Here is a 26,979-nt window from a genome sequence, read left to right as displayed (position 1 = left end):
TTTGCAAGATATAAACACATTATGACAAAAAATAAATACCACTTTTTATGTTTATTAATAGAAACAAGAGTATTGTGACAGAATGACTTACCCAGCATCACAGCCGTCACAGAGCAGCAGACGATCCTCACGATCACTGCGCCCACAGACCTCACAATTTGTGGGATCCTCATCGGCTTCTTCTACTTCTGATGCTTTTTTTAATACAGGGACCTTGAATATTCCATAAATGTGTTACTAGTCAAAATTATAAATGTTTAAGGTTAAATGTGTAAACTAAATGGTAAAATTGGGGGGACTATTGGGAGCTATAGAGCCAGGGAAACAATTTGTTTTCCTGGCACTATAATGTTTCTTTAACCCAGTTATTACACTCACCTTCTTCAGTATTTCACCACCAAAGTGAGCTCGTATGTGAATACAGGAAAACGTGATTCTATCCACTGGACAAGAGTTTGCATTCTAAACGAGATAAAAACAATTATGTTCAAATTACCTGGAGATGTAAATAAATTCCTGCTTTTATTTTTTGTCCCACTCCCCTTTATGTTCTTCACTGGCCATCTATATCTGTACTTTGTATAAAAGTAAAGTGCCACACACTTTGGATTTTTGTCTTACAGGCATGGATCTCCTTTCCTTTTGTGCCAATGTGTCTAATTAATATAGTACTGTCCACCTCTTGTCATTATAACCATTGTAAGGTGCTGTGAAATATGTTGGCTCTCCATACAAAACACATATCATCAAACATTTCCAAGAATGCAACAGCGTAACACTAGACAGTCTCCAAGAATAACCCCATCTACAATCTTAGATGCTCCAAGAAGAAGCCCCCCTACAATTTTGTTGAAGATAATGAGCTGCTAGTAATGAGCTACTGCTAAAGCCCTACATGCCTTGTCTTCATATTCCTATTAAGTTACTAGACTGCAGAGAATTAGAGCAAGACAAAAGCTTTTGCTGTGATTTATAGAATGAGTTTGCTCAGCCCTTGTGTCTCTGTGTATATCTATGGATTTGTGAAGTGTATAAACACAGCTTCCACAGCTCTGTTTATGACTTCTAAGTCAGCCTGCTCCACTACAGCATTTTGAATTAACTTACAGATCACATATTTTAGACCAAACTTAACACATTTAAAAGATTTTGATAAATACAACAATGATTTTTTTTCTAAATATTGTTAGACATATGTGGATACATAAATAACCAATACAAGTCGGCGCTTCAATACTTGATAGTAAATCTCTGCAGAGAAGGGCGAAAAAAGGTGTTGCCCCCACACTTTAATACAAATAGAGAAATAGCACCAACCACAAAGTGTAAAAAACACAGAGTGAGATTGTACCCTTCAAGCAAGATATAAATATAACATAAATAAATAAATACTTATGCATATATATGAATGGCAGGGTAGTCATGAACAATACCTAAAAAACAATAACAGCAAAACATAGTGCATATTGCCAAAAATATATAAGTGAGTGTAGATGAATAATATGTTCAACTCACAGATTCCAGAGCCGTACCAGGCTCTGTATAGAAAGCCCCAAGGTGCCTAAGCAGGCTAAAACAAACGACCATAGACCACTGGAATCAGATGGATCACGGAGATATTAGGAGCCACAGCAGCAGATGGATAAATCAAATAATGAATTTATTCAGTAAAAAACAAAGTATAAAACTATGTTCCGCTGGTATACTACCCCGATTCAATTACATAGGAAGCACAAACTAGAGAATGACGATTGCTGGAGGAGATGCGGAACCCAAGGTACGTATATACACATGTGGTGGGAATGCTCAAAGATACACGGATTCTGGAAGTCTGTAGAAGACCTGTTATAGCAGTTATTTGATAGACCTCTGAGATTAGACCCATGGATCTACTTATTAAACAGATCTGTGGACGGATGGACAACACAGGAACAGAAATTGGTACACAAGATTACTTTATGTGCACGCCGAGCGATAGCGACAGCATGGCTCACTCCAGAGGGCCCAGAATTCACTGGAGTTATATCCAGAATTAAGGAATGTAGAATTATGGATGATCTGACGGCAAGGGTGAGAGGGACAACCGTATCATTCCAAAAACTCTGGGAACCTTGGGACAATAGCGTAATAGGCTTGAGAGGTGATTGAAGGCGTACCTCTGCGGATACGGACCAAAATGTTATCCCGCTGGAATGGGCTCCGCTGCTAATGGAGAGATAGTAGACCCGCCAACCTTCCCCCCCCCCTGTCCCCTCCTTTCCCTTTTCCTGCCCTGACCATGTACTTTTTACGTTATATCTTTGTCCCTCACTTTCTTCTCTCTCTTTTCTCTCTTCGTTTTACACCGTTTTCTCAGGCTAGATCAAGCGAATGGAGGAACAAGGTAGCACAGTTAGGGGATTAACTGGCACATATGATAGCTAATTACTTTTGGCCCACTAGCCTGTAAATTTCTCTCACATAAGATTCCCCAACAAACGGCGAGCGCCAAACTTAGATTATGACCCACGTTTGCACTGTTTACGAAGACTAAGGTTTCCGTATGATGGTTTGTAATTTACTTGGCCTCCTTATTAGCCCGACAGCGATTGTATAATTGTTGAGTCGATCGTAAAATTATGTAAATCCTAGAAACGGGTACTGTGAAGTTGTCAAATTTACAAAATACCTCAATGGCTGGCAGGCGCCAACGGTTTGGATAAGAGAGCTGGGGCTCATAATGTTTCGATTGTCACACTGTATTATGCCACAATGTCGACAAAGTTGGCTTCTGCGTAAGCCCGTAAGTTGATGTGCACTTGCTATTGCTATTGAGTAAAAAAAAACAAAAAAAAACACAAAGTATAAAAAAAGCTCACAAAAGAGCAGAGAACAGACGCGTTTCGACTTAAATGTCTTTATCAATGTCTCTGTGTGAATCCTGTATGCTGCTGTTTAATTGCTGTCAATGCGGCAATTTCAGACAGCATTTGAACAGCAGCATACAGGATACACACAGAGACATTTAAGTCGAAACGCGTCTGTTCTCTGCTCTTTTGTGAGCTTTTTTTATACTTTGTTTTTTACTGAATAAATTAATTATTTGATTTATCCATCTGCTGCTGTGGCTCCTCATATCTCCGTGATCCATCTGATTCCAGTGGTCCATGGTCATTCGTTTTAGCCTTAGGCACCTTGGGGCTTTCTATACAGAGCCTGGTAGGGCTCTGGAATCTGTGAGTTGAACATATTATTCATCTACACTCACTTATATATTTTTGTCAGTATACACTATGTTTTGCTGTTATTGTTTTTTAGGTATTGTTCATGACTACCCTGCCATTCATATATATGCATAAGTATTTATTTATTTATTTTATATTTATATCTTGCTTGAAGGGTACAATCTCACTCTGTGGTTTTTTTTACACTTTGTGGTTAGTGCTATTTCTCTATACGTGGATACATGTTGACTGCATGTATTGAAGCTATATTTTTTGTTATGCTTTAATTATGTGTGAGAATGCTATGCCACCCCAATGCTTTTGCAGTCTTTGGATATGTTACAGGGCATACTAACCTTTGACCACTCCGCAATGCAGTCGAGGCAGAAGTAATGGTTACAATTCTCAGGGGTGCCCACAACCTGGTCTCTGAAGCCATTTAGACAAATTGGACAATTCTCCCTCTCCTCATCTGAGCTTTGGTCAGGATTCAAATCCTCTGTGGAATGAGCTTTATCTGAGTGACACACTGCCAAGTCGTCCTCGTCTTCATCTTCATCATCATCATCCTCCTCCTCAGAATCTAACAGATATAAAAATAACACTGCTTGACCACCTTGATATTAAAAGTACAAAGTTAAATTATATGTACACACTCTCATAATGTATTCTCTACGGGGCTGTCTTCACTTGTGTACTCAGTAAGCACCTTATTCATGTATCACTTACCGTATATACTCGAGTATAAGCCGACCCGAATATAAGCCGAGGCCCCTAATTTTACCCCAAAAAACTGGGAAAACTTATTGACTCGAGTATAAGACTAGGGTGGGAAATGCAGCAGCTACTGGTAAATTTCTAAATAAAATTAGATCCTAAAAAAATTATATTAATTGAATATTTATTTACAGTGTGTGTATATAATGAATGCAGTGTGTGCGTATGAGTGCAGTGCGCGTATGAGTGCAGTGCGCGTATGAGTGCAGTGCGCGTATGAGTGCAGGTGTGTGTATGAGTGCAGTGTGTGTGCGTATATATTAATTGAATATTTATTTCCAGTGTGTGTATATAATGAATGCAGTGTGTATGAGTGCAGTGTGTGTATGAATGCAGTGTGTGTATGAATGCAGTGTGTGTGAGTGCAGTGTGTGTGAGTGCAGTGTGTGTGAGTGCAGTGTGTGTGAGTGCAGTGTGTGTATATGAATGAAGTGTGAGTGTGTGTGAGTGCAGTGTGTGTGAGTGCAGTGTGTGTGAGTGCAGTGTGTGTGAGTGCAGTGTGTGTATATGAATGAAGTGTGAGTGTGTGTGAGATGCAGTGTGTGTTTGTGTATGTGTTGGCGGGGGTGGGCATTTAATATATTGTTCATTATTATTATATTATTATTTTTTTTTGGTATTATTATTTATTATTTAATTATTATTAATTTATTTATTTTTATATTTATTTTTTCGTCCCCCCTCCCTGCTTGATACATGGCAGGGAGGGGGGCTCCTTCCCTGGTGGTCCAGTGTCATTGGTAGTTCAGTGGGGGGGAGAGGGGGGCTGTCAGAGCTGTACTTACCTTTCCTGCAGCTCCTGTCAGCTCCCTCCTCCTCCGCGCGGTCTGTGCAGCTCCCTCTGTCAGCTCCCAGTGTAAGTCTCGCGAGAGCCGCACTATGACCCCGCGGCTCTCGCAAGATTTACACTGGGAGCTGACCGAGGTGCTGAACGGACGGCGCGGAGGAGGAGAGAGCTGACAGGAGCTGCAGGAAAGGTAAGTACAGCTCTGACAGCCCCCTGTCTGTATTATGGCAATGCAAATTGCCATAATACAGACTATTGACTCGAGTATAAGCCGAGTTGGGGTTTTTCAGCACAAAAAATGTGCTGAAAAACTCGGCTTATACTCGAGTATATACGGTAATTATGTAAATTCCAGAAAAAGTGGCAATTCTCTTTCAATATGTATGTATTAAATACAATTAAAACAGTGGCCTCTCTTCACAACAGAATTTGCCATTATTAAAATGACACTCAAGACTTGGGTTGATAATACATTAAAAACTTGAAAAAACAAATGATAAAATCATAGAAAAAGATAAAAAGCTCACATTTGACATTTCTGCATTGGTAGCAAAACCAGACGCTGTGTAGCATCTAGTATATCAAGACATGGTTAGCCAACTGTGGGACCTCACTTAAAGGAACACTATAGCATTAGGAATTCAAATGTGTATTCTTAATGCTATAGGGTCCTAGTCACCGTTCAGGCGATGTCCCCACCTGGATAGGGTTAAAAAGTTATCACTTACCTTTTATCCCCTGCCATGTTGCTCTCTCCACTGATGACCCCACCTCCTTAGCTGTGGTCATCAATCTTGATGATCTCAGTCAATCCAAAAGCTTTCCTATAGGAAAGCATTAGGAGGCTAGTACGTATACGCAGCAAAACACAGAGCTGTGCCAATCAGTCTCTGAGTTAAATTCAGATATTTCAGAGGAAGGGCCTCAGAGTGACAGACACTAGAGGCAATTAAACCCTGCAATTCAAACATTTCTGTTCCTGCAGGACAGCAATGTTTGCACTTGCAGGGTTAAAGTAAGGGAGACATAGCATATAGACTACTTCATTGAGATTAAGTGGTAAGAGTGCATACAGTGTCCCTTTACCCTACTATAAATAATACTGATGGAGCTTATCCCATAAGCTTAGCTTTGAAGTTATAGCTTAGGTTTCTGGGGGTTGTAGTTCAATTGTCAATGTTCTACTGTGGATAGGTAAACATCTCACCACCTCAAACTTAGGTCATGACATTGCGCACACCAGTAATAGTGTGACAGAAAGTGTGTTTTTTTTGTAGCCAGAGTTAGCTGAACCAAGATTAACAGTCCACTATAGTCACCAGAACATCTACAGCTTATTGTATTTGTTCTGGTGAGTAGAATCATTCCCTTTTTGCAGAAACACTCTTTTCAGAGAAAATGCAGTGTTTACATTACAGCCTAGTGATAACATCACTGGCCACTCCTCGGATGGCAACAAGAGGTGCTTTCTGAGGCAGTGCTGCATAGTGAGCAGCACTGCCATTCAGTGTTTACACCCTCAACATGCAGACACTTAAATTTCTACATAGAGATGCACTGATTCAATTAATCTCTATGGGGAGCTGCTGATTCGCCAGTGCTGTGTTTGGCTTGTGCTGGCTCTGCCCCTGATCTGCCTCCTTGACAGTCTCAGCCAGTCCGATGGGGAAGCATTGTGATTGGCTCAGACCACCACTTCTGATGATGTCAGCAGACAGAGGCATTTCAGGGGCAGAGACAGCAGCTGCAGGCTTGAATACAAGTAAGATTTTACTATATTAAGAGAGGCAAGGGGGAGAAGGGAAGGGAGCTAGATGTTGGTTTTAGCACAGTAGGGTCAGGTATACATGTTTGTGTTCTTGACCCTATAGTGTTCCTTTAAAAGAAATGTAGCTACAGCGGTGTTCTCTCTAATACTACTATACATAATTCAATACTTTTGTCTTATTAGATGCTTACTGGATCCATCTTCATCTTCACCCCCTTCTTCCAGGTCATCCTCCTCATCACTCCCTGATTCAGAGTCTTCAACATCATCTGAAAACAAAGAATAAATATACCATTGTCTAATAATAACAAAAAAATATGAAAAGTTCATAGACACATTTTCAAATGAGTGTAATTTTTCTTTTTCCCATTATTGTCCAAGCAACCTGAAATGTGATGTTTTGAATTTAATTTGCCTGTTTTTTTAAATTATATTCAACCAAGTATTGAAGTACTTACTGCAGGGAAATATGTAACAAAGCAAAAAGGACACTCTTGACTCCAAAACAATTTTAGCTTAAATAAAGCGGTTTGGATGTATAGAACATGGCCCTGCAGTCTCACTGTTCAATTCTCTGCCATTTAGGAGTTAACTCATTTTGTTTATACAGTCCTAGTCACACCTCCCTGCAAAGCCTTACTTTCTGAAAAATAACCTAGATATTTTAGGTTCCTTTATTGCATAGTCGGTTCAATCTAGAAGTTCTTATCTTCTGCTCTGTTAATAGCCTCCGAAACCCTGCAGGGGACTCCTGGGTGTGATAGAAGTACAATTTACAGACCAGGAGAAAACAAGTTCTAAAGTAAGTTAACATCTGATTGAATATGAAACCATTTTATTCATGTAGGCTCTCTCAGTTACAGCCAGGGGAGGTGTGGCTAGGGCTGCATGGTCAGAAACAAACGTGATTTAACTCCTAAATGGCAGAGAATTGAGCAGTGAGACTGCAGGGGCATGATCTATAAACCAAAACTGCTACATTAAGCTACAGTTGTTTTGATGCCTATAGTATCCCTTTAATGATAAAATAAAATGGAGTTATGCAGAAACAAAGGATAAAAAGTAACCCACTCACACAGCTCTAATAAATAATAAAAACAAAAGCTAAAATGTACAGCAGAATTAAGACAGGCAAAGCAAGACAATATATGCAAGGTGGAAAGTTAAATTCATCAACTAATGAACTTCCCTAAAGAAGTATGATGGGGGTGTGTCTGTTTGCTGTAAGATTCTGGCAGCCTTTAAGATGTCCTGCATGCACCACTGAGCACTGAGGAATGCAAAGGGCAAAGGTCTGAAGAGAACCATTAAAACACAGATACAATAAGTTACCCATTTGCTCTTTAAAACTCTTCTACAGACACGTTGCACAATACCAGAGAGGATATTCAATAGCCAGAAATTTTGGAAGCTCCCAAGCAATAATCAGGAGCTTCACACCCTAATTTATTCCACATATTTCATACACAGCAAGTTAAAGGGACACTGTAGGCACCCAGACCACTTCAGCTTATTGAAGTGGTCTGGGTGCAATGTCCCATGTCCCTTAACCCTACAGTGGTAATTATTGCAGTTTCTGAGAAACTACAGTAATTACCTCTGAGGGTTAACTCCTCCTCTAGTGGTTGTCTACCAGACAGCCACTATAGGAACTTCTAGAATCGAAAAGGACCTTTGGTCCGTTATCTGACGCTGGACGTCCTCACGTTCTGCATGAGGACCTCCAGCGTAAAATTTTTCCCCCATAGGAAAGCATTATTATCTTAATGCAAGCGCGGCCATTGCCGCGCATGCTCATTAGGTTTCCCCTGATGACTGACATCGGCAGGGGGAGGAGCGTGGGCGGAGCCTGACCCAGTGCCGAGGAACATCAGCGCTGGGTTCAGGTAAGTGACTGATGGGGTTTTAACCCTTTCAGCACCACGGGAGGTGGGGTGCTAGGGTGGGGGACACTGCAAGAGCCTATATTGCCAGGAATCCCTTTAAGCCTGTTGAGCATCACAGAATTAAACACAATGTGGAAAATGTATAGCTTTCTAAATAACGAATAATAACAAATAACTTCATATTCAACCATGAAGTTAAGTAGGAGTGCGGAGGTTTGAGAAAAATTAACTTTCATGATTATTATTATGTTATTTATGATAGTTGTCTGATTCCAAATCCGACCTGTGCACAAAAGCTTTTCAGATGGTACGAACAAATACAAATCCTTTTATTCCACACTCAAACTAATCAATTCGTCTAGGATTTACATCTGGATCTAAGTAAACAAATAAGACTCCACAAATAAACACCGGACGGATCAATTAATTCGGCCATAGATTAAAAGGAATTTGATATGATTATAATAGAATGAAAAGCATTTGTGCACCAGTCTATTCTCCACCTGGAGTATATCACGCAAACTACTGTAAATGGCAGCAATGGAAACTAACAAATATTTTTCACAAAGTATTTTCATCTGTCATCTAGGGGACCTAGAGTCTTAGTCCTGCAATGTAATTATTGCAGTTTTTCAAAAACGGCAATGACTTACAATGCAGGATTAAGTGGGACATGGACATTGCATCCACACCACTTTAGATGAAATGGTCTGGATGACTGTAGTCTCCATTTAACAAATTCAGACCATGTAGAATCTTTGTAACAATTTTTTTTTTTTTAAAGCAAACTTATTTTACTATTTACAGAAAAGGCTGTACTTTTATTATAAGAATAATACTTTTATACACACTGCATTTTATGTCCCCAAAGGCCTCCGCTCTCCATTTTCCTTTTCCAAAAAAAAAAACAACAAAAAAATAATCCACAGGTTTCCCATCTCTTACAATGAATCCTCCAGGCTTGCAATGAAAAATTACTTTTAAAGCCTGACCAGTAGGGTACAACTTGAAATGTAAAGACTAAATAGAGTGAAATGATTCCCCAAACAACTAAACATTATAAACATAAAAGGAAGATTTTCAATCAAAGGTTAACTAATACCTCTTTTCTGGAACCAGTGATAAAGAAGCTAAGTTATCAAAATATGCAGTGGCAATAGGCAATGTCATTAAACTGCCTCTCCTTGAATAGTCACACATCTGTTTTGACTGGCTTCTCTATTTTGGCATAATATACCATATACACTGTCAGTGAGCAAACAATCATACTGCACTACAAAACCTGTTATTCCAATAATGAGAACCTGCCAATGCTGCTAAATCACAGAAACCACAGAAAATCCCCCATTTAAAAGATGCACTAAAAAAATTGTCTACACCCCACAACACAAGTTTTGGCACAATGAAGAAACCTCATCTCTTTATTTTTTTACAGCTACACAAATTCGTAAAAAATCACTGCATCTATAAGCCCATCACCCCTACCCCCATGTATGTCACAGGTCCCTCATAAAACAAACATGAACAGATAATCGGATGTGCTTTTGTTAGCTTGCGTGGAAGTTTAATTTGCACTTTCTAAGCCTGCTGCTATATACTAACTAGATATCCCAGTATCCTCCAGTGGTCAGGGGTACATGGGATACATTCAGTACTCCCACTGAAAACAACCACAGAATTGGCTTTCAAATATTAGCTGGATCCTAGCCTGAAAAGTGCACAAAGCTGGACGTTGCAAACACAGGAACTTCAGAGCTTAGCATTTTTTTTAAATTGAATCTAATTTTTGCATTTCCAATGCATTATTTAATATACTGTATTGACAGAGGTTTTCACTTGCTGGGGGATGCTATACTCTGTAAAGTTTGATAACACAGTACAAAAAGCAGACATGCCACAAAAAACACAAACATTCTGCAATCAGAACAGATTGAAGGTCTAACTGTGACACAGCAATAAGTTTAGTTTGCAGATTGGGGAGTGGAGGAGTCTATAAAAGGTATATTGAGTTATGAAAAACAAATGTTCAAGTGTTGATTACCAACAAGAAGCTCAATTTAGATTACTCACTGTCAATGTATAATGCACATATATGAACAAATGAGGTAATATCAAAGAAAATCTCAGGTCCAATGCGGAAATAGAGATGCAGAGGAATACAATACAGTACAGAAAGAAATTTGGGCTAGTCTATATTACAGGGGTGTAGTGAAGGACCTGTAATACCTTCCAGTGATGATCTTGCACATGAGCAAAGAGATCACCTAGGCATCTCTTGCATCTACCACCACCTGTCATAAGCTGATGGCAAAGGTCAGGAGAGTTCCACCTCTGCTACATTTTTCAAGAAAAAATAAAATAAAGTACCGTATATACTTGAGTATAAGCCGACCCGAATATAAGCCGAGGCCCCTAATTTTACCCCAAAAAACTGGGAAAACTTATTGACTCGAGTGGGAAATGCAGCAGCTACTGGTAAATTTCTAAATAAAATTAGATCCTAAAAAAATTATTTTAATTGAATATTTATTTACAGTGTGTGTATATAATGAATGCAATGTGTGTTTGTGTATGTGTTGCAGAGCCTTGGTGGGGGGTGGGCATTTTTATTATTATTATTTTAATAATTTTTTTTTGTTATATTTTATTTATTTATTTTAATTATTCATATTTTATTTTATTATAATTATATATATATATATATATATATATATATATATTTTTTTTTTTCGTCTCTCCTCCCTGCTTGATACATGGCAGGGAGGGGGGCTCTCACTCCCTGGTGGTCCAGTGGCATTGGCAGTTCAGTGGAGGGGGCTGGCAGAGAGCGCTTACCTCTCCTGCAGCTCCTGTCAGCTCCCTTCTCCTCCGCACTGGTCCGGTCAGCTCCCTCTGTAAGTCCCAGTGTAAGTCTCGCGAGAGCCGTGGGGTCATAGCGCGGCTCTCGCGAGACTTACACTGGGATTTACAGAGGGAGCTGACCGGACCGGCGCGGAGGAGAAGGGAGCTGACAGGAGCTGCAGGAGAGGTACGTAAACGCTTCCTGCCAGCCCCCCTCCTACACAGCCCCTTGTCTGTATTATGGCAATGTAAATTGCCATAATACAGACATTGACTTGAGTATAAGTCGAGTTGGGGTTTTCAGCACAAAAAATGTGCTGAAAAACTCGACTTATACTCGAGTATATACGGTAGTCTTTTTATTGCATTGCAATTCAATTTACATGCCTATGTAGTCATTAAGACTGTGTCTTAATAAAAACAAAATCATAAGTAACAGTGCAGCTTTAACCCCTTAAGGACACATGACATGTGTGACATGTCATGATTCCCTTTTATTCCAGAAGTTTGGTCCTTAAGGGGTTAAAGCATCTCTGTCACCTTCTGGGATCAAAGCATGTTTTGCAAAGGTTGTAGGCAAGGGTGAGCTTTACTTACCTGAACCTGTCCCTCGTAGCCGCCATCTTCTTCTGCAGGATCCTCTTCAACTCCTGGCTGCCAGGAGCTGACGTCAGTGCTGTAGTCTCGCGAATGCGCGAGAGGACAACACTGATATCTATGGAGGATCACATGAGACCACAGAATCCTCCACAGAAAAAAAAGCCTTTTTCTCCTCAGCTGTCACTAGTGAAGGCTGAGGGCTTGACAAAACTTAGCAACCAAATTAGAGGCCGAAATACATGAAATGGCAACTTTTTCATAGTCCACTATTTAAGTCCACTATTTAAAACTTGCGACCACTGTGTCAGTTCCACTTGGGTGAATAACCATGACAGTTTGATTTGCATTGGAAAGTAAGCATTACCATCATCGCTGGCCAGGATGGAAACTTGCCGTCGGCTCTTTCCTTGTGAGGAGTTTCTGTTAATTAGCTGATCCTGGTTCTCTTCATCATCCATTGCGCTGCATCAGAAAAACGATCTCTGCGTGGAAACCATAGACGTTACATGAAAACTGTTCAAGTTTAAACGTACACTTTGCGGTTAACTTATATCATATTGTCATTAGCATGAAAATTATAAATCAAGCATTTTTAATACAAACTGTTGCCAAGTGATTTATGTTTCATTAGAAACAGAGTCAATTTAATGTAATTCATTGTTTCCGTCTGCTCTCTACCAGATTTATATTTAAAGCTATAACACAGTATGCTAAACAAAACAAACCACTCTATTTTACAGTACGGCAGTAAGTAATTCAATTATTCCATAAGGTAAACAATATGACTAATGGATGCCTAAGGGAAAAGCACTAAATAAAGTCTAAGCAAGCACTACTATCACATAATGAGCACAGTGTTATTTATGAGCAGGCATGGAACTCAGATACCACCTGATAATCTGTATTCTGAGTTATTGAGTAAATGGCATCTTTAATACATATATGCAAAGCGTCTTCACACATGTAGAAAGCCTAACTTCAATGAAGCCAACATGCCTGTGCAATATCTTCACTTAACATGATATAATGTGCAGCTTCCATGAAATCTTCTCAAACAACACCCTAATAGTCTAGTAAAAAAATATATGAAACTACTTTATTTATTCAAATTAGCACCTATCTTTTAAAGGGACACTCTCTGCACCAGAACTGCTAAAGCAATAAAGTGGTTTTGGTGCAAATTGGCTGTCACTGCATGCAAATGAAAATTCTGTTAAATATACATGTTAGTTTAACAGTTATTTTCAGATAAGTTTATCAGTAAGAAATTGACTAGACTATTCTGTACCATACAGGAAGCATGCCTTTGTAACTAGTTTACCATCATTAGATAAGAGTGTTTACACAAATTTTGGCCTACACCAATTTAAATAAAATTAACAAAGAATGTATTTGGCCGATTGTAAGTGTCAGAGAAAATAAACAGTTCAAATTGCTTCAATTCTTAGTACCATATATGTATTTTACACAAACATGTACACAGCACTTTAAAAATGCAACGTACAAAGAACCCCAAAAAATTATTATTAAACATTTTTTAAAAGTACTATTTTTCTCAATGGGCACAGAATAGGCCGAGAGTTGGCCGAGAGCATCATCAGTTGATGTTCTCAGCCTATCACCAGCAAACCAGCTAACCACTCTTCATACTGCAGTGCAGAGAGGAAAGTGCTGGGCGCAGGAGCATCACCTTCACAGTTAAACCACTGGCCAGGTCTTACATTTTTTACTATTAGTTAAAGGAACACTATAGTGTTGGAGTGTCTGTTTAGGGGACCAGCACTCCTCAGATTGCAGTGAAAAGATATTCAAAAAGTTACCTTTTTTCCATCCCATTAGAAAGCATTGGGAGACTAATGTTCATGCACGGCAAAATGCGCCAATCAGCAACTCCTCACAGAGTTTACCATCTATGGGGAACGTTCGGTGCCTCCATGCAATGCGAGGAAAAGCTGACTGTAGGCGCTGCATACTGAGATAAGAAGCACCTCTAGTGGTCGTCTGAGTGACTGCCACTGAAGGTTTTACTTGACAGTAATGTAAACACTGCCTTTTCTCTGTAAAGGCAGCGTTTACATTAAAAAGCCTGCAGGGAAAGGCATTAAACTGTAATGGTTCTGGTGACTATAGTGTCCCTTTAATAATAATCCCTCAAGTGGTTTATTTATGCCTAACAAATACGTTTCTCTATTAGTCAGATTTAGAACAAAAACATTATCAAAGTTATTGATAATAAAGTGCACTATAATGGTTTTGATCCGAGATGTGCCCTACCATCTACCCTTTCATGTAAGTAACCAAACTGTTTACTAAAAGTTGGGACTTCTTACCTCTGGCTGCCAGGCAATGGTCAATGGCTCTATAGAGAGCCAGAAGCTCTGTGCTTTGAGCTAAGTCCAATGGTGCAGGGATGGATTAGTTTAGGAGAGCTAAAGGAAGCTCCTAGAAAGAGCTTTTGGCTCTCCATACAGGTATAGAAGAGGCAGTGACCAAAATCTGGCAGAAAATATACCCTGGATAATTATTCAAACTAAATGGTTTGACTACTTACAATGAGGAGGGGGAGCAACAAGCACCATAACCACAGCAGCACACTGTAGTGGTTAAGGTGCTTGAAATGTTCCTTTAATTTATGGTAAAAATACAAATCTGATGATTCACGAACAAACCTAAAATAAAAAGTAAATGGCTTCATAACTGTTGTGGGTATGGTGTTTAGAGTACTCTTTTGATGAAACACTAATTATCTTATTTTTTAAATTTTTTTATTAGATGTTCTCCTTATGTTTTGAATATTGGGCTCTTTTTGTGTGTTTTTTTTTTCCTTAATTAAAAAAAAAAAAAGCAATGAAACACCATTATTCTATCAAGACTGATCAATTTTGCCCAATCAGATACTTCTCGTAGAGAAGAACTATGGACACATAGTGCAACTGTAGCAAACCCCAGAAGCTGTCAATCCAATGCTCCTTGCGATTTATGGAAATCGGGAAATAAATATTTGCCAAATATTTGGCGCAAGACGTAGGTTAAGTTAAAGCAAGGAAAAAGAATTGTTGTGTCCTAAAACATTGTAGAAAATAAATAAGCATCATGAATGGCTGAGTTACGGTACTTCTCGGTTTGATGAGAACAAACTCTTTTGTTTTACAAAAAGCATCATATGCCACATTCTCAGAACACAGTAAGGGCATAGGTTGGAAATGACCTTGACTTCCATGGTGCTGTACACTTGTAGGTCACTTTCTCAGCATTTATCTAAGATCACCCAGAGTATTGTGGGACAATGCTGCACCTAGATATGGAAGTGCGCTAGGGCTAATAGTGTTCCACACTTATTTCCGCTTCTTTCCTCATTCCAGGAAATTCTTTTATTTCTTTTTATTGGGCTAATAGAATGAGAACTCACTACCATAAAAATCACAGTTATTTAAGCTGCAGGGCTCATTGACTTACAGAACATTCATAATCTTCAAATGAGAGTATCATGGGAGTATCCTTGTTTTTTTTTCTTTTTTAATTTCTTGTTTTGGGTATATTTTAATGCATTATCTACGACATTCATTCTCCTACCTAGCAGATATAATTAATCTACTCTTCATGGATTACCACCACTTGTATTTATATATGAGAAGCCAATTCACAATGCAACTTTAAAAGGTTACTCTAATATATTTATATTTTTGCCTTATTTTCACTCACTGGTTTAGTCTTTTTAAATTGTAAAATAGCTAAATAATTACCTTGAATTCACTGTCAGGACAGGTTCTTCCCTGATCCGCTCCACCCATTGCCCTCTGCAGTCACCGTGCGTCATCTTTTTCCTGGTCAAGGTCCAATCAAATGCTTCACACAAAGATGCATTGATGGACCATCAACGCATGCGCAGCAATTGCCACAAATGCACCTATCAGGTGCCAGAAGAATGGACAAGAGGAGAAGTCTATCATTAGGAGATTGAAACTAATTAGCTAATGTTGATGTTGGGAAGAACACAAGATACACTTGCTCTGTGTTTGGCATGTAGGAAGTATACATCCCTGAAATATACACACTGTGGCTTAATATTTAGGATGGCAATATCACTGGGTATCCAAATACTCATTACGTTTACTGATCACGTCCAATACGTGATAAATACTGCTCCTTTTCCACCTTGTTTGGTGGCTGTCACCCTTACTTCCCTATCGTGTTTTTGTACCCCAACTCCTCTAGACTGTAAGTTTGTTTGATCAGTGTGCTCATCTACCTATTGTTCCTGTGTCACTGTGTAATTGCTTTATTTATTGTAATATTTCCCCCTTTTCATAATATTGTAAAGCGCTGAAGAAAACAAAAAATAAATCTATACGTTAACAACCTTAATCAATTTACCTGTTGTAGCATTCAAATTCTACACACTTTAGATCTGCTCTTTTAGGGTACTGCATATAATCACAAAGATAAGAACAGTCTCCAGGAAGCATGTTGTATGTAAAAACTAATTATAAGGGAGGTGAGAATATGCCCATCATGTCTGGAGAGGGAGTTCATTCCAGAATATTAAATTATATATGAAGAGATAAAACATATTAAGTTTTGTTGTTGTAAGAGGTATATCTTTTTGAAGAAAGAACACTAATTACAAAAATAAGTTTTTGTTTTTTTAACTTATAAAGTGTTTCTTAAACTCATTAGATTGCAGGCGACCTCCCCTGTTGAGGCATTAAAGCGGCTCTGTCACCAAAATTAAACTTTATCTAATCTATATGGCTCCCTGTGTCTGAACCTCTGTATTTCCAAAATGCTCTAGTTTTCATTAAAGGAACACTATAGTCACCTAAATTACTTTAGCTAAATAAAGTAGTTTTAGTGTATAGATCATTCCCATGCAATTTCACTGCTCAATTCACTGTCATTTAGGAGTTAAATCACTTTGTTTCTGTTTATGCAGCCCTAGCCACACCTCCCCGGCTATGATTGACAGAGCCTGCATGAAAAAAAACATGGTTTCACTTTCAAACAGATGTAATTTACCTTAAATAATTGTATCTCAATCTCTAAATTGAACTTTAATCACACACAGGAGGCTCTTGCAGGGTCTAGCAAGCTATTAACATAGCAGGGGATAAGAAAATCTTAATTAAACAGAACGTGCAATAAAGAAAGCCTAAATAGGGCTCTCTTTACAGGAAGTGTTTATGGAAAGCTGTGCAAGTCACATGCAGGGAGGTGTGACTAGGGTTCATAAACAAAGGGATTTAACTCCTAAATGGCAGGGGATTGAGCAGTGAGGCTGCAAGGGCTTGTTCTATACACCAAAACTGCTTTATTAAGCTAATGTTGTTCAGGTGACTATAGTGTCCCTTTAAATATATAAAATAAAGTAGGGACTACTTTTCTTCATGTTTAAAGGGATTCTCCAGTGCCAGTAAAACAAACCCGTTTCCCTGGCATTGGAGAATCCTGGAGTGCCCCCTTCCCTCCCGCCCCACGTCGCTGAAGGGGTTAAAACTTACCTAAATCCAATCTGCCCACGCTCCTCCCAAGCCAGCAGGGGGAGACCTAATGCACATGCGCGGCAATTGAATAATGCTTTCCTATGGGGAAAATCTGACGCTGGAGGTCCGTGAGGACATCCAGCGTCAGATAATGGACCAAAAGTCTGTTACGAATCCGGAAGCGCCCCCAGTGGCTGTCTGTTAGACAGCCACAGAGGGCAGACTTGGAACTGCAATGTTTTACATTGCAACAATAAGTGCAAAAGGGACACAGCACCCAGGCCACTTCAATTAGCCGAAGTGGTCTGGGTTCCTACAGTGTCCCTTTAACAGTCAGGTTGACAAAACTTGCCAATAGGTGGAGCTTAAAGCAAAGTTCTGTTTCAGTTGCCAAACAAATGTACCCAATATACATCAGTAAAATTAGTCTCAAAGAAGGGAAACTGCAGACATGATGGACAGAGGAAAATAAAATGGCTACAACCAGATATTGAGATCTAGCACTAAAAAGAAACTAAATATAAACAAAAGGCAAGTGGCAAGGATGGGAGTATAATCATTACAATACAGTACATAAGGAAAAGAAATCCAAAGAAAAGAAAAAAAAAAACGACAGGTCCTCTTAAACCCATCTTTATGCTAGCACTAGGAGTGTCTCCTTGTGGCAGACATGTCCGCCTCCTGTGAAATCATCAGATGGCTTGTGTCCAATAAGATGCTTCTCATAGAGAAGCATTGGAACACAGTGCCTGCACAGGAATCACTGTAATCTGTCAACAATGTTCAAAAGGATTTATTTTATTTATTTAATCATGAAAAGCATTTCTGCTTTGACCTACAGTTCAAAGCAAGCGAGGAAGGAAACCATCTCATTTCAGATGTACTTTTGTAAAATAGGTCAGAGTGAGAATATAGCGGACCTCTAACAAACTTTAACAACCTGAAATACTATAAAGGGCTGGTGTCCCTAAAGTGAAATGAGCATATTATGACTCTGGTTGTTCTAAACATCCCTCTAGAACTGAATGGTAGCAAAAGTGGGCAAACTGTTCCTACAGAACCACGTGTATACATGGAGTTACCTGCCTGAAAATATTATTTAAATCTTACCAGCCTGAGATCCCTTAAAACAACTGCATCCCCCTTCAATCAAATAGCCATAAAAATCAATTTATAACTATTTCAACTAACGCTATATTCGGAATCGGCATTATCAAAAATACTTTTTATAAGTACCAAAACCTGCTGAGGGACTGACAGGGAGTGGTGGTTGGAGGGAATGGAACTTACTGTGATGACTAAATCTACACAATACATAGACCGACCGGGGCAGGAGATGGGGAACTCCACTATGCAGTCCGGCCGTGCCACGATGAGGTACTGGTAAAAACCCTGAATGTCATCCCTGCTCTACCATACTGCACAAGGACACCAAATCACAGATAGACGGGTGGAAGGCCAGTCAAATATCATCAGACCGCATCTTCGGTAGTTGATACCCCGTACACGTAATGGCTTCCAGTCATGTGCTAATAATACCTTATCATATTTGCTCTATGATATCTGAAACTGTTACTGTAATTTATCGAGTTGAATATTTAATACCGCTATTCCATGTGAACCTTGCTGAAATGACAGGGAACTTCTCCGACCAAATCCCTTCTCTATGTATCCTTTCTATGAAAAATCATATAATAAAAACTTATAATAACCCCCCAAAAAGCCATTTATAAATTGAATGGCATGTTTCCTGTTATATGTATAAAACTGTTAACAGCTTTCCCTCCCCCGCACCATGGTATCCTACCCTGCTTCCTCTGCTGCAGCTATGTCATCCATAAAAAAAACAACTCACCCTTCATTGTAAACTATTCTAATAACCTACTTTTTCCCGTGCATTAAATACCTCCTACCCTTCCTTCTTGTGCCACTTTACCCCACTCCACCCCACTCCCTCTAGAATGAGAGCTTGTATGAGCAGGGCCCTCCCTTCCTGTTTGTTCTAACTTGTCTTTTTGCAGATCCATGACTGTTAATCCACCTATTGTACAGCGCTAGGGAATTTGTTGGCGCCTTATAAATAATAATAATAAGGGTATTATTGTATTTGCATGTGCTCTCTGCTGCACTTGGAAATGGGGAGAAATCTCATCATTGCGTCATTTCTAATTAATATACAATAATCACAAGTCAAGCCATAGAGCAGGAGTCCTCAAACTCCGGCCCCCCCAGATGTTGCTGAACTAGAACTCCCATTATTCTTTGAATTACAGAGATAGCCAGAGAATCATGGGAGTTGTAGTGCAGCCACATCTGGGGGGCCGGAGTGAGGACCCCTGCCACAGAGAGACAGAGCCCCCAGTGACCTCACACACAGCTGCCTGCATGAGGGGGTGAACGCTTTAACATCTCTGACGTCACCCGGAGAGGAGAGCTCTGACGTCACACTCCAGACGTCTGGGAGGGGTCTTATAACTAGCTGTCACTCACCTCCCAGGACCGCTACACCGAAACAATAACAGAGGGGGGGGGGACAAACAAACACCGAGGCCGCAGCCAGACAGGAGCGAACGGCGTTCCGGAAGCCCAATAACAGCACGGGCTTACTGCTTCCGGGGTCACGGCGGCGGGTGGTGACGTCACCCTCCACCCCCCCCTTTCCCGACAGGAAGGCCCGCCTCGCGGGGACATGGTAACGCCGAGGGTAGGATTCCCTGGTTGTCATGGAGATACAGGCCTGGGAGAGCTGGGCTCGTGGTCTGTTGCTAGGGGTCTGTTGCTAGGGGAGGGTACAGTGAGGCAGAGCAGGAAGACTTGTTTATTGGTAACTAAGACAAATGGGATTCCACGCTGATACAATCACCTAATAAGGATTTATTTTATTTATTTATTTTGGATTTTTTAAAAAAAAATGTATTTAATTTATTTGTTTTGGGGTGGAGGTTGGGTTTATTTTATATATATATATATATATATATATATATATATATATATATATATATATATATATATATAATTTTTTTTTTTTTTTTAATTTATTTTGTTTATTTAGGATTTTTTTATTTATTTGTTTTGGGGTGGAGGTTGGGTTTATTTTATTTATTCATTTATTTTTTTTAACCATTTCCCTGCAAATCCCAGCAAATGATTCAGTGTTAAAATAACACTGCAAGCACGATAACCACTACAGAGAGCATTTGTGCTCATGGTGCCAGGAGTGCTGTGGCTTTTCCCCCACTGTAAGTAGACAGACCATTTGCTAACGGTGCCTTTACGACAGCCTGGAGCTCACTCTCTCTGAGCTAAGTTATAGGCTGAGAGTGATGTAATGATGCTCTCAGTAAATAAGTTTGCCCTACACCGCAGGGTTTACTACAGAAGAGCTAACGGAAGCACCTAGAAGACCAGCGTGAACATGGAAGTCCACAGGAAGCCTACGTGGGCAAACTGCGTCACAATGCGAAGAAGGCAGACATAGAAACTCCACATGAGCAGAACGTTAGGAGGCACAGAGGAGAGAAGCAAGAATTTTTAAAAAGCACTTTATGAGCGCCTGTCGTGAGTTCCCTCTGCTGAGAGCTCCCATTTTACTGAGTTTTTAAATTGTGTGTCACAATAAAGCTGTGAATGATTTCTACAAAGCTGCGGTATTTTACATTGCAGGGTTAAAACTTGAGATGAAGTGGACTGGGTGACTTAAGTGGTCCTTCAAATATCTTTCATTTGGCATGATATTTTGAAGTTGGAGTTTGAGCAACCCAAGGGAATTCATGTCCTAGTCTACCTGTGTTTAGTGGGAGTTACACACCAAGACAGCAACTGCCGCTACTCTTTTCTAAAGTCTAAAATTTTCTCAATGGTCAGCACAGAAAAATCTAACATTTTTAACAATGATGACAGGAAAATACAATAATGAAGTTGTACCTGGGATACTCTGGGAGTATTCTTTAATAGACACACACTGGGATTGGGGGACACATTGCTGTTATAAAGGAACTCTATAGTGTTATGAGTACAAAACTGTTTTTGAGATCCTCCAACATCAGTCAACAGGGGACACCAAATGCACATGCATGGCAAGCGGTGCGCATCAGGCCTTCTTCATAGGAAAGCATTAAGTCAATGTTTTTTTATGGGGATTTAGAAGATGCTGGACATCCTCATGCAAAGCTGGACATCCTCATGAAACTGCAGGAAGTGCCTCTACTGGCTGTCTGGTAGACAACCACTAGAGGCAGTCTACACCCTGCAATATAAACATTGCCGTTTCTCTGAAACGGCAATGTTCGCAGCTGCAGTGCTTAAATGACAGGAATACCGCACCCATGCTACTTCAGTAGGCACACATAGTACTGAGAATAAGGTTCACATTATAAGCGGACACGAAGTGCTGGTATTGGAGTTCTGTTACACTTTGGAAGGGTTCGATTCCTTGTGGGGAGTAAAAAAAAAATTTCAATTTTGATTATTTTTTTTGTTAAATCAGACAAAAATAAGCATTGTTTTGGATATCACATACCGTATATATATATATTTTTTTTTACATGGACCGACAGACACATAATGAAATACATTTTTTAATTAGTTTGACCAAGTTGGGACAAGGGGTGTTGTGTCGATGGTGACACCAAAAATGGGTCCGGACCCAACCACCGAAGGGGCTTAACTGGCTAGCCTTCTAGAGCGTGTGCTGTAGCGCTCTCTGCAGTCTCCTAGTGCTCCTGCATATCACCTGCTGGACACCAGGGTACTAAATTGAAACAGCAGGACATGTCAGACATGTTGGGAGGGGGTCTGTGTTGAAAGAGCCTATTTCAGTACCACTTACTTTTAAGCAACCCAATTCTATGCTTGTCAAGTTCAGTTTCAGACCACAACCAGTACCAGAGTTTCATAATTGCCTTTCAGGGACTTTCTTACAGTTGAAAACTAAACATGTAATTTAATCAATGTTTTTGTTTTGTTTAATACAAATTGAAAAAAGTGATTGAAAGCCCCTTCCACCTGAAGTCAGTGGATAGTCAATACCAGTGGCGGAACTACCGCACAGACGCTATGGACTTAAGGCCACTCGATGGGTATGGTTGTTTTATCGCTTAACAGTAGCCGGGTTGGGTGCCGCGGCCCTTTAAGGTCGCGACCGGGCCCCGGTAATACCTGCCAGCAGGGAGGAAGTGATGATCACATCCTTCCAGCTACATAAAGAGCGCGCCGTGCGAAGAGAGAGGGAGTTGGTGGCAGAGGAGGCACACACAGGCAGCCTGATGGGAGAGAGACAGAAGCTACTTAAAACCACTACACTCTCCCCTTCAGCCAGCAGCAGCAAGCAAACCTCCTGGAAATTGAAGGTGTGCATCAGGATGTGTGTGTGTGTGTGTATACATATCAGTGTGTGCATTTCTGTGTTAAGGTGTGCATGTGTGTTTCAGTGTGCATGTATCTGTGTGTCAGGGTGTGCATCTGTGTGTGTGTGTGTCAAGGTGTGTGCATGTGTCAGTGTGTATATGAATTTGTGTGTTTGTCAGTGTGTTTATATATATGTATCTGTGTGATAATGTGTTTGTATGCACAAACAGTACATGCAAACACACCCCTGCATTCAAACTCCACAATTATATACTTCTATCAGGATTATATTGATTTAGCACGCAGAATAGTATCACACCCTAGAACTAAGGATAACGTCTTATCGGGTCTTAGAATGGCCGGAATTAACGTACCCGAGAATAGTCAGAAAACTAGCCGAGGTCAGGGACACAGAACAAGACACAGCAATAAGGAAAAGCCAAAAGTTAAGGGAACCAGAAAGTCAAAACGAAGCCAAAGTCGAAAAACACAATCAAGAACAAACTCTCTGATAATCATCTAAGGGAAACTGCGGCAGGGATATGAGCTAAGGAATTTGAGAGTTTAAATAACCCTCTTGCAGATCCGATTGGCTGTACCTAGCCCTTGACCCCAAAACGTGCGTGTGCGTCTTTTGCGTGACGTGCCCGGCACGTCGGCATCGTCTATACGGTGGACGGACATGGGGCTTTATAATTGCATGGGTCCGCAGCGGCCTGCGTGCACCTACATGCAGCACAACCTAGGCATCATGGCAGAAGGCCGCCGAGCGCCAACATTGCATCCATACACACCCCTGCAATCAAACGCAAACATTACATACAAGGACACCCCTGTATTAAAACACCAAAATTATATTCAAGCACCCCTTCAATCAAATATCAACACTACACACAAAAGAACACCTACCGTATATACTCGAGTATAAGCCGAGTTTTTCAGCACGTTTTTTGTGCTGAAAAACCCCAACTCGGCTTATACTCGAGTCAATTGTCTGTATTATGGCAATATGCATTGCCATAATACAGACTGGGGGCTGTGGGGGCTGCAGAGAGATGTTACTTACCTCTCCTGCAGCTCCTGTCAGCTCTCTCTCCTCCTCCGCCGGTCCGTTCAGCTCTTCTGTCAGCTCACAGTGTAAATCTCGCGAGAGCCGCGGCTCTCGCGAGATTTACACTGGGAGCTGACCGAGGTGCTGAACGGACCGGCAGAGGAGGAGAGAGAGCTGACAGGAGCTGCAGGAAAGGTAAGTAACATCTCTCTGCAGCCCCCACAGCCCCCTCCTACACAGTGCCCATCCACTGGACCACCAGGGAAGGAGAGCCCCCCTCCCTGGCCAGCTAGCAAGCAGGGAGGGGGGACGAAAAAATGCATATATATATTAATAATAATAAAAAAAAATAAAAAAAAAATAATTAAATAAAAAATAATAATAATAAAACATGTAATGAAACAAAAAAAATATTAAAATAATAATTACAAAATAAAAATGCCCACCCCCCACCAAGGCTCTGCATCACACTCTGCATTACACACACACATACACACACACTGCACTCATACACACACACACACTGCACTCATACACACACACACACTGCACTCATACACACACACACTGCATTCATGCACACACACTGCATTCATGCACACACACTGCATTCATGCACACACACTGCACTCATACACACAGCATTCTCATACACACACACTGCATTCATACACACACACTGTACTCATACACACACACTGCATTCATACACACACACTGCATTCATACACACACTGCATTCATACACACACACTGCACTCACGCACACACACTGCATTCACGCACACACACTGCATTCACGCACACACACTGCATTCATACACACACAGCACTCATACACACATCATTCTCATACACTCACACTGCACTCATACACACAGCATTCATACACACACACACAGCATTCATACACACACACACACAGCATTCATAGACACACACTGCATTCATACACACACACTGCATTCATACACACACACTGCACTCATACACACACACTGCACTCATACACACACACTGCACTCATACACACACACTACACTCATACACACACACTGCACTCATACACACAGCATTCTCACACACAGCACTCACACACACAGCATTCATACACACACTGCATTCATACACACACACTGTACTCATACACACACACTGCATTCATACACACACACTGCATTCATACACACACACACTGCACTCACGCACACACACTGCACTCACGCACACACACTGCATTCATGCACACACACTGCATTCATACACACTGCATTCATACACACACACAGCACTCATACACACACACAGCACTCATACACACAGCATTCTCATACACACACACTGCACTCATACATACACACACACTGCACTCATACACACACACTGCACTCATACACACACTGCACTCATACACACAGCATTCTCACACACAGCACTCACACACACAGCATTCATACACACACTGCATTCATACACACACACTGTACTCATACACACACACTGCATTCATACACACACACTGCATTCATACACACACACTGCATTCATACACACACACTGCACTCATACACACACTGCACTCATACACACAGCATTCTCACACACAGCTCACACACACAGCATTCATACACACACTGCATTCATACACACACACACTGTACTCATACACACACACTGCATTCATACACACACTGCATTCATACACACACACTGCATTCATACACACACACTGCACTCACGCACACACACTGCACTCACGCACACACACTGCATTCATGCACACACACTGCATTCATACACACTGCATTCATACACACACACAGCACTCATACACACAGCATTCTCATACACACAGCATTCTCATACACACACACTGCATTCTCATACACACACACTGCATTCTCATACACACACTGCATTCTCATACACACACACTGCATTCTCATACACACACACTGCATTCTCATACACACACACTGCATTCTCATACACACACACTGCATTCATTATATACACACACTGTAAATAAATATTCAATTAATATAATTTTTTAAGGATCTAATTTTATTTAGAAATTTACCAGCAGCTGCTGCATTTCCCACCCTAGTCTTATACTCGAGTCAATAAGTTTTCCCAGTTTTTTGGGGTAAAATTAGGGGCCTCGGCTTATATTCGGGTCGGCTTATACTCGAGTATATACGGTACTTTTAAAAGCCAACACTACATAAATACACACCCCTGCATTTAAACACATACACTACACAGAAGTAAACCACTGCATTCCAATGGCTGGAGTACATACAAATACACCCCTACATGCACACATATACTCTATACAAAAATATGCTTTCATTCAAACTCACAAACACTGTTCACAAAAGCAACTCTGTAAGGATGGGCAAATGGTAGATCCCCAGCTGGTATAGCAGATGGGGGATCTACCTTTTGGACACTTGCCTTTTGGACACTTGCTATAGAAGGGGGCCCGAAAAACTTTCTTGCACCAAGGCCCTCTATACCTTAGTTCCGCCACTGGTCAATACAGTGTTAAATACAGATTTTCACACTCCAAACCACCCATAAATAATTTGTATTTACTATTCACTGACTTCAGGTGAAAGAGATTTTCAATCTCCATAGCTATTGGTTTATCTATGTCTTTATATATATATATATATATATATATATATATATATATATATATATATATATATATATACATATATAAAAACACATTTGAAAGATTTTATATTTAGATATGCAAACACAGGCAGTGCATGTAATATGATTGAAGAAATCCCATGTGTGCGTCACACTGTTCTTTTATAACCATATTATTATACAGAGGAATTCTACATATGTGACCTCTATAAAACAGACGACAGAGGGCAGGAACTGACACTGAGGTATGTGACAGATCTCTATGTAAAGCTTGTACGTGCTTATGATCACCAATGTAAAATGTATATATAATGAATATTCAGCATGCATAATATCCTGCATATACAGGCAGTGCAGAATTATTAGGCAAGTTGTATTTTTGAGGATTAATTTTATTATTGAACAACAACCATGTTCTCAATGAACCCAAAAAACTCATTAATATCAAAGCTGAATATTTTTGGTAGTAGTTTTTAGTTTGTTTTTAGTTATAGCTATTTTAGGGGGATATCTGCGTGTGCAGGTGACTATTACTGTGCATAATTATTAGGCAACTTAACAAAAAACAAATATATACCA

General features: G+C 40.2%; 1 protein-coding gene across 4 annotated transcripts in view; it reads right to left on the bottom strand.

Annotated features, from left to right (window-relative positions):
* PHRF1 (PHD and ring finger domains 1) overlaps positions 1–26,979 on the bottom strand; it is a 78,810-nt gene that overhangs the window by 30,551 nt on the left and 21,280 nt on the right. For 3 of the 4 annotated variants that reach the window (XM_063437845.1, XM_063437848.1, XM_063437847.1), the window contains exons 1-6: positions 19,833–19,945; positions 12,227–12,344; positions 6,727–6,804; positions 3,560–3,786; positions 379–462; positions 92–213 (exon numbers count right to left, since the gene is read on the bottom strand). In XM_063437845.1, the coding sequence (XP_063293915.1) occupies positions 92–213; positions 379–462; positions 3,560–3,786; positions 6,727–6,804; positions 12,227–12,320 (605 nt within the window). In that variant the 5' untranslated portion in view covers positions 12,321–12,344; positions 19,833–19,945. Of the gene's footprint in view, positions 1–91; positions 214–378; positions 463–3,559; positions 3,787–6,726; positions 6,805–12,226; positions 12,345–19,832; positions 19,946–26,979 lie in introns of those variants that run through there. The other variant, XM_063437846.1, reaches the window with a different exon arrangement.

The sequence above is a fragment of the Pelobates fuscus genome, chromosome 12 (assembly GCF_036172605.1).
Source record: "Pelobates fuscus isolate aPelFus1 chromosome 12, aPelFus1.pri, whole genome shotgun sequence".
Lineage (NCBI taxonomy): Eukaryota > Metazoa > Chordata > Amphibia > Anura > Pelobatidae > Pelobates > Pelobates fuscus.
The sequence above is the reverse complement of the archived record's forward strand: the minus strand, read 5'-3'. Positions and strand labels throughout refer to the sequence as shown.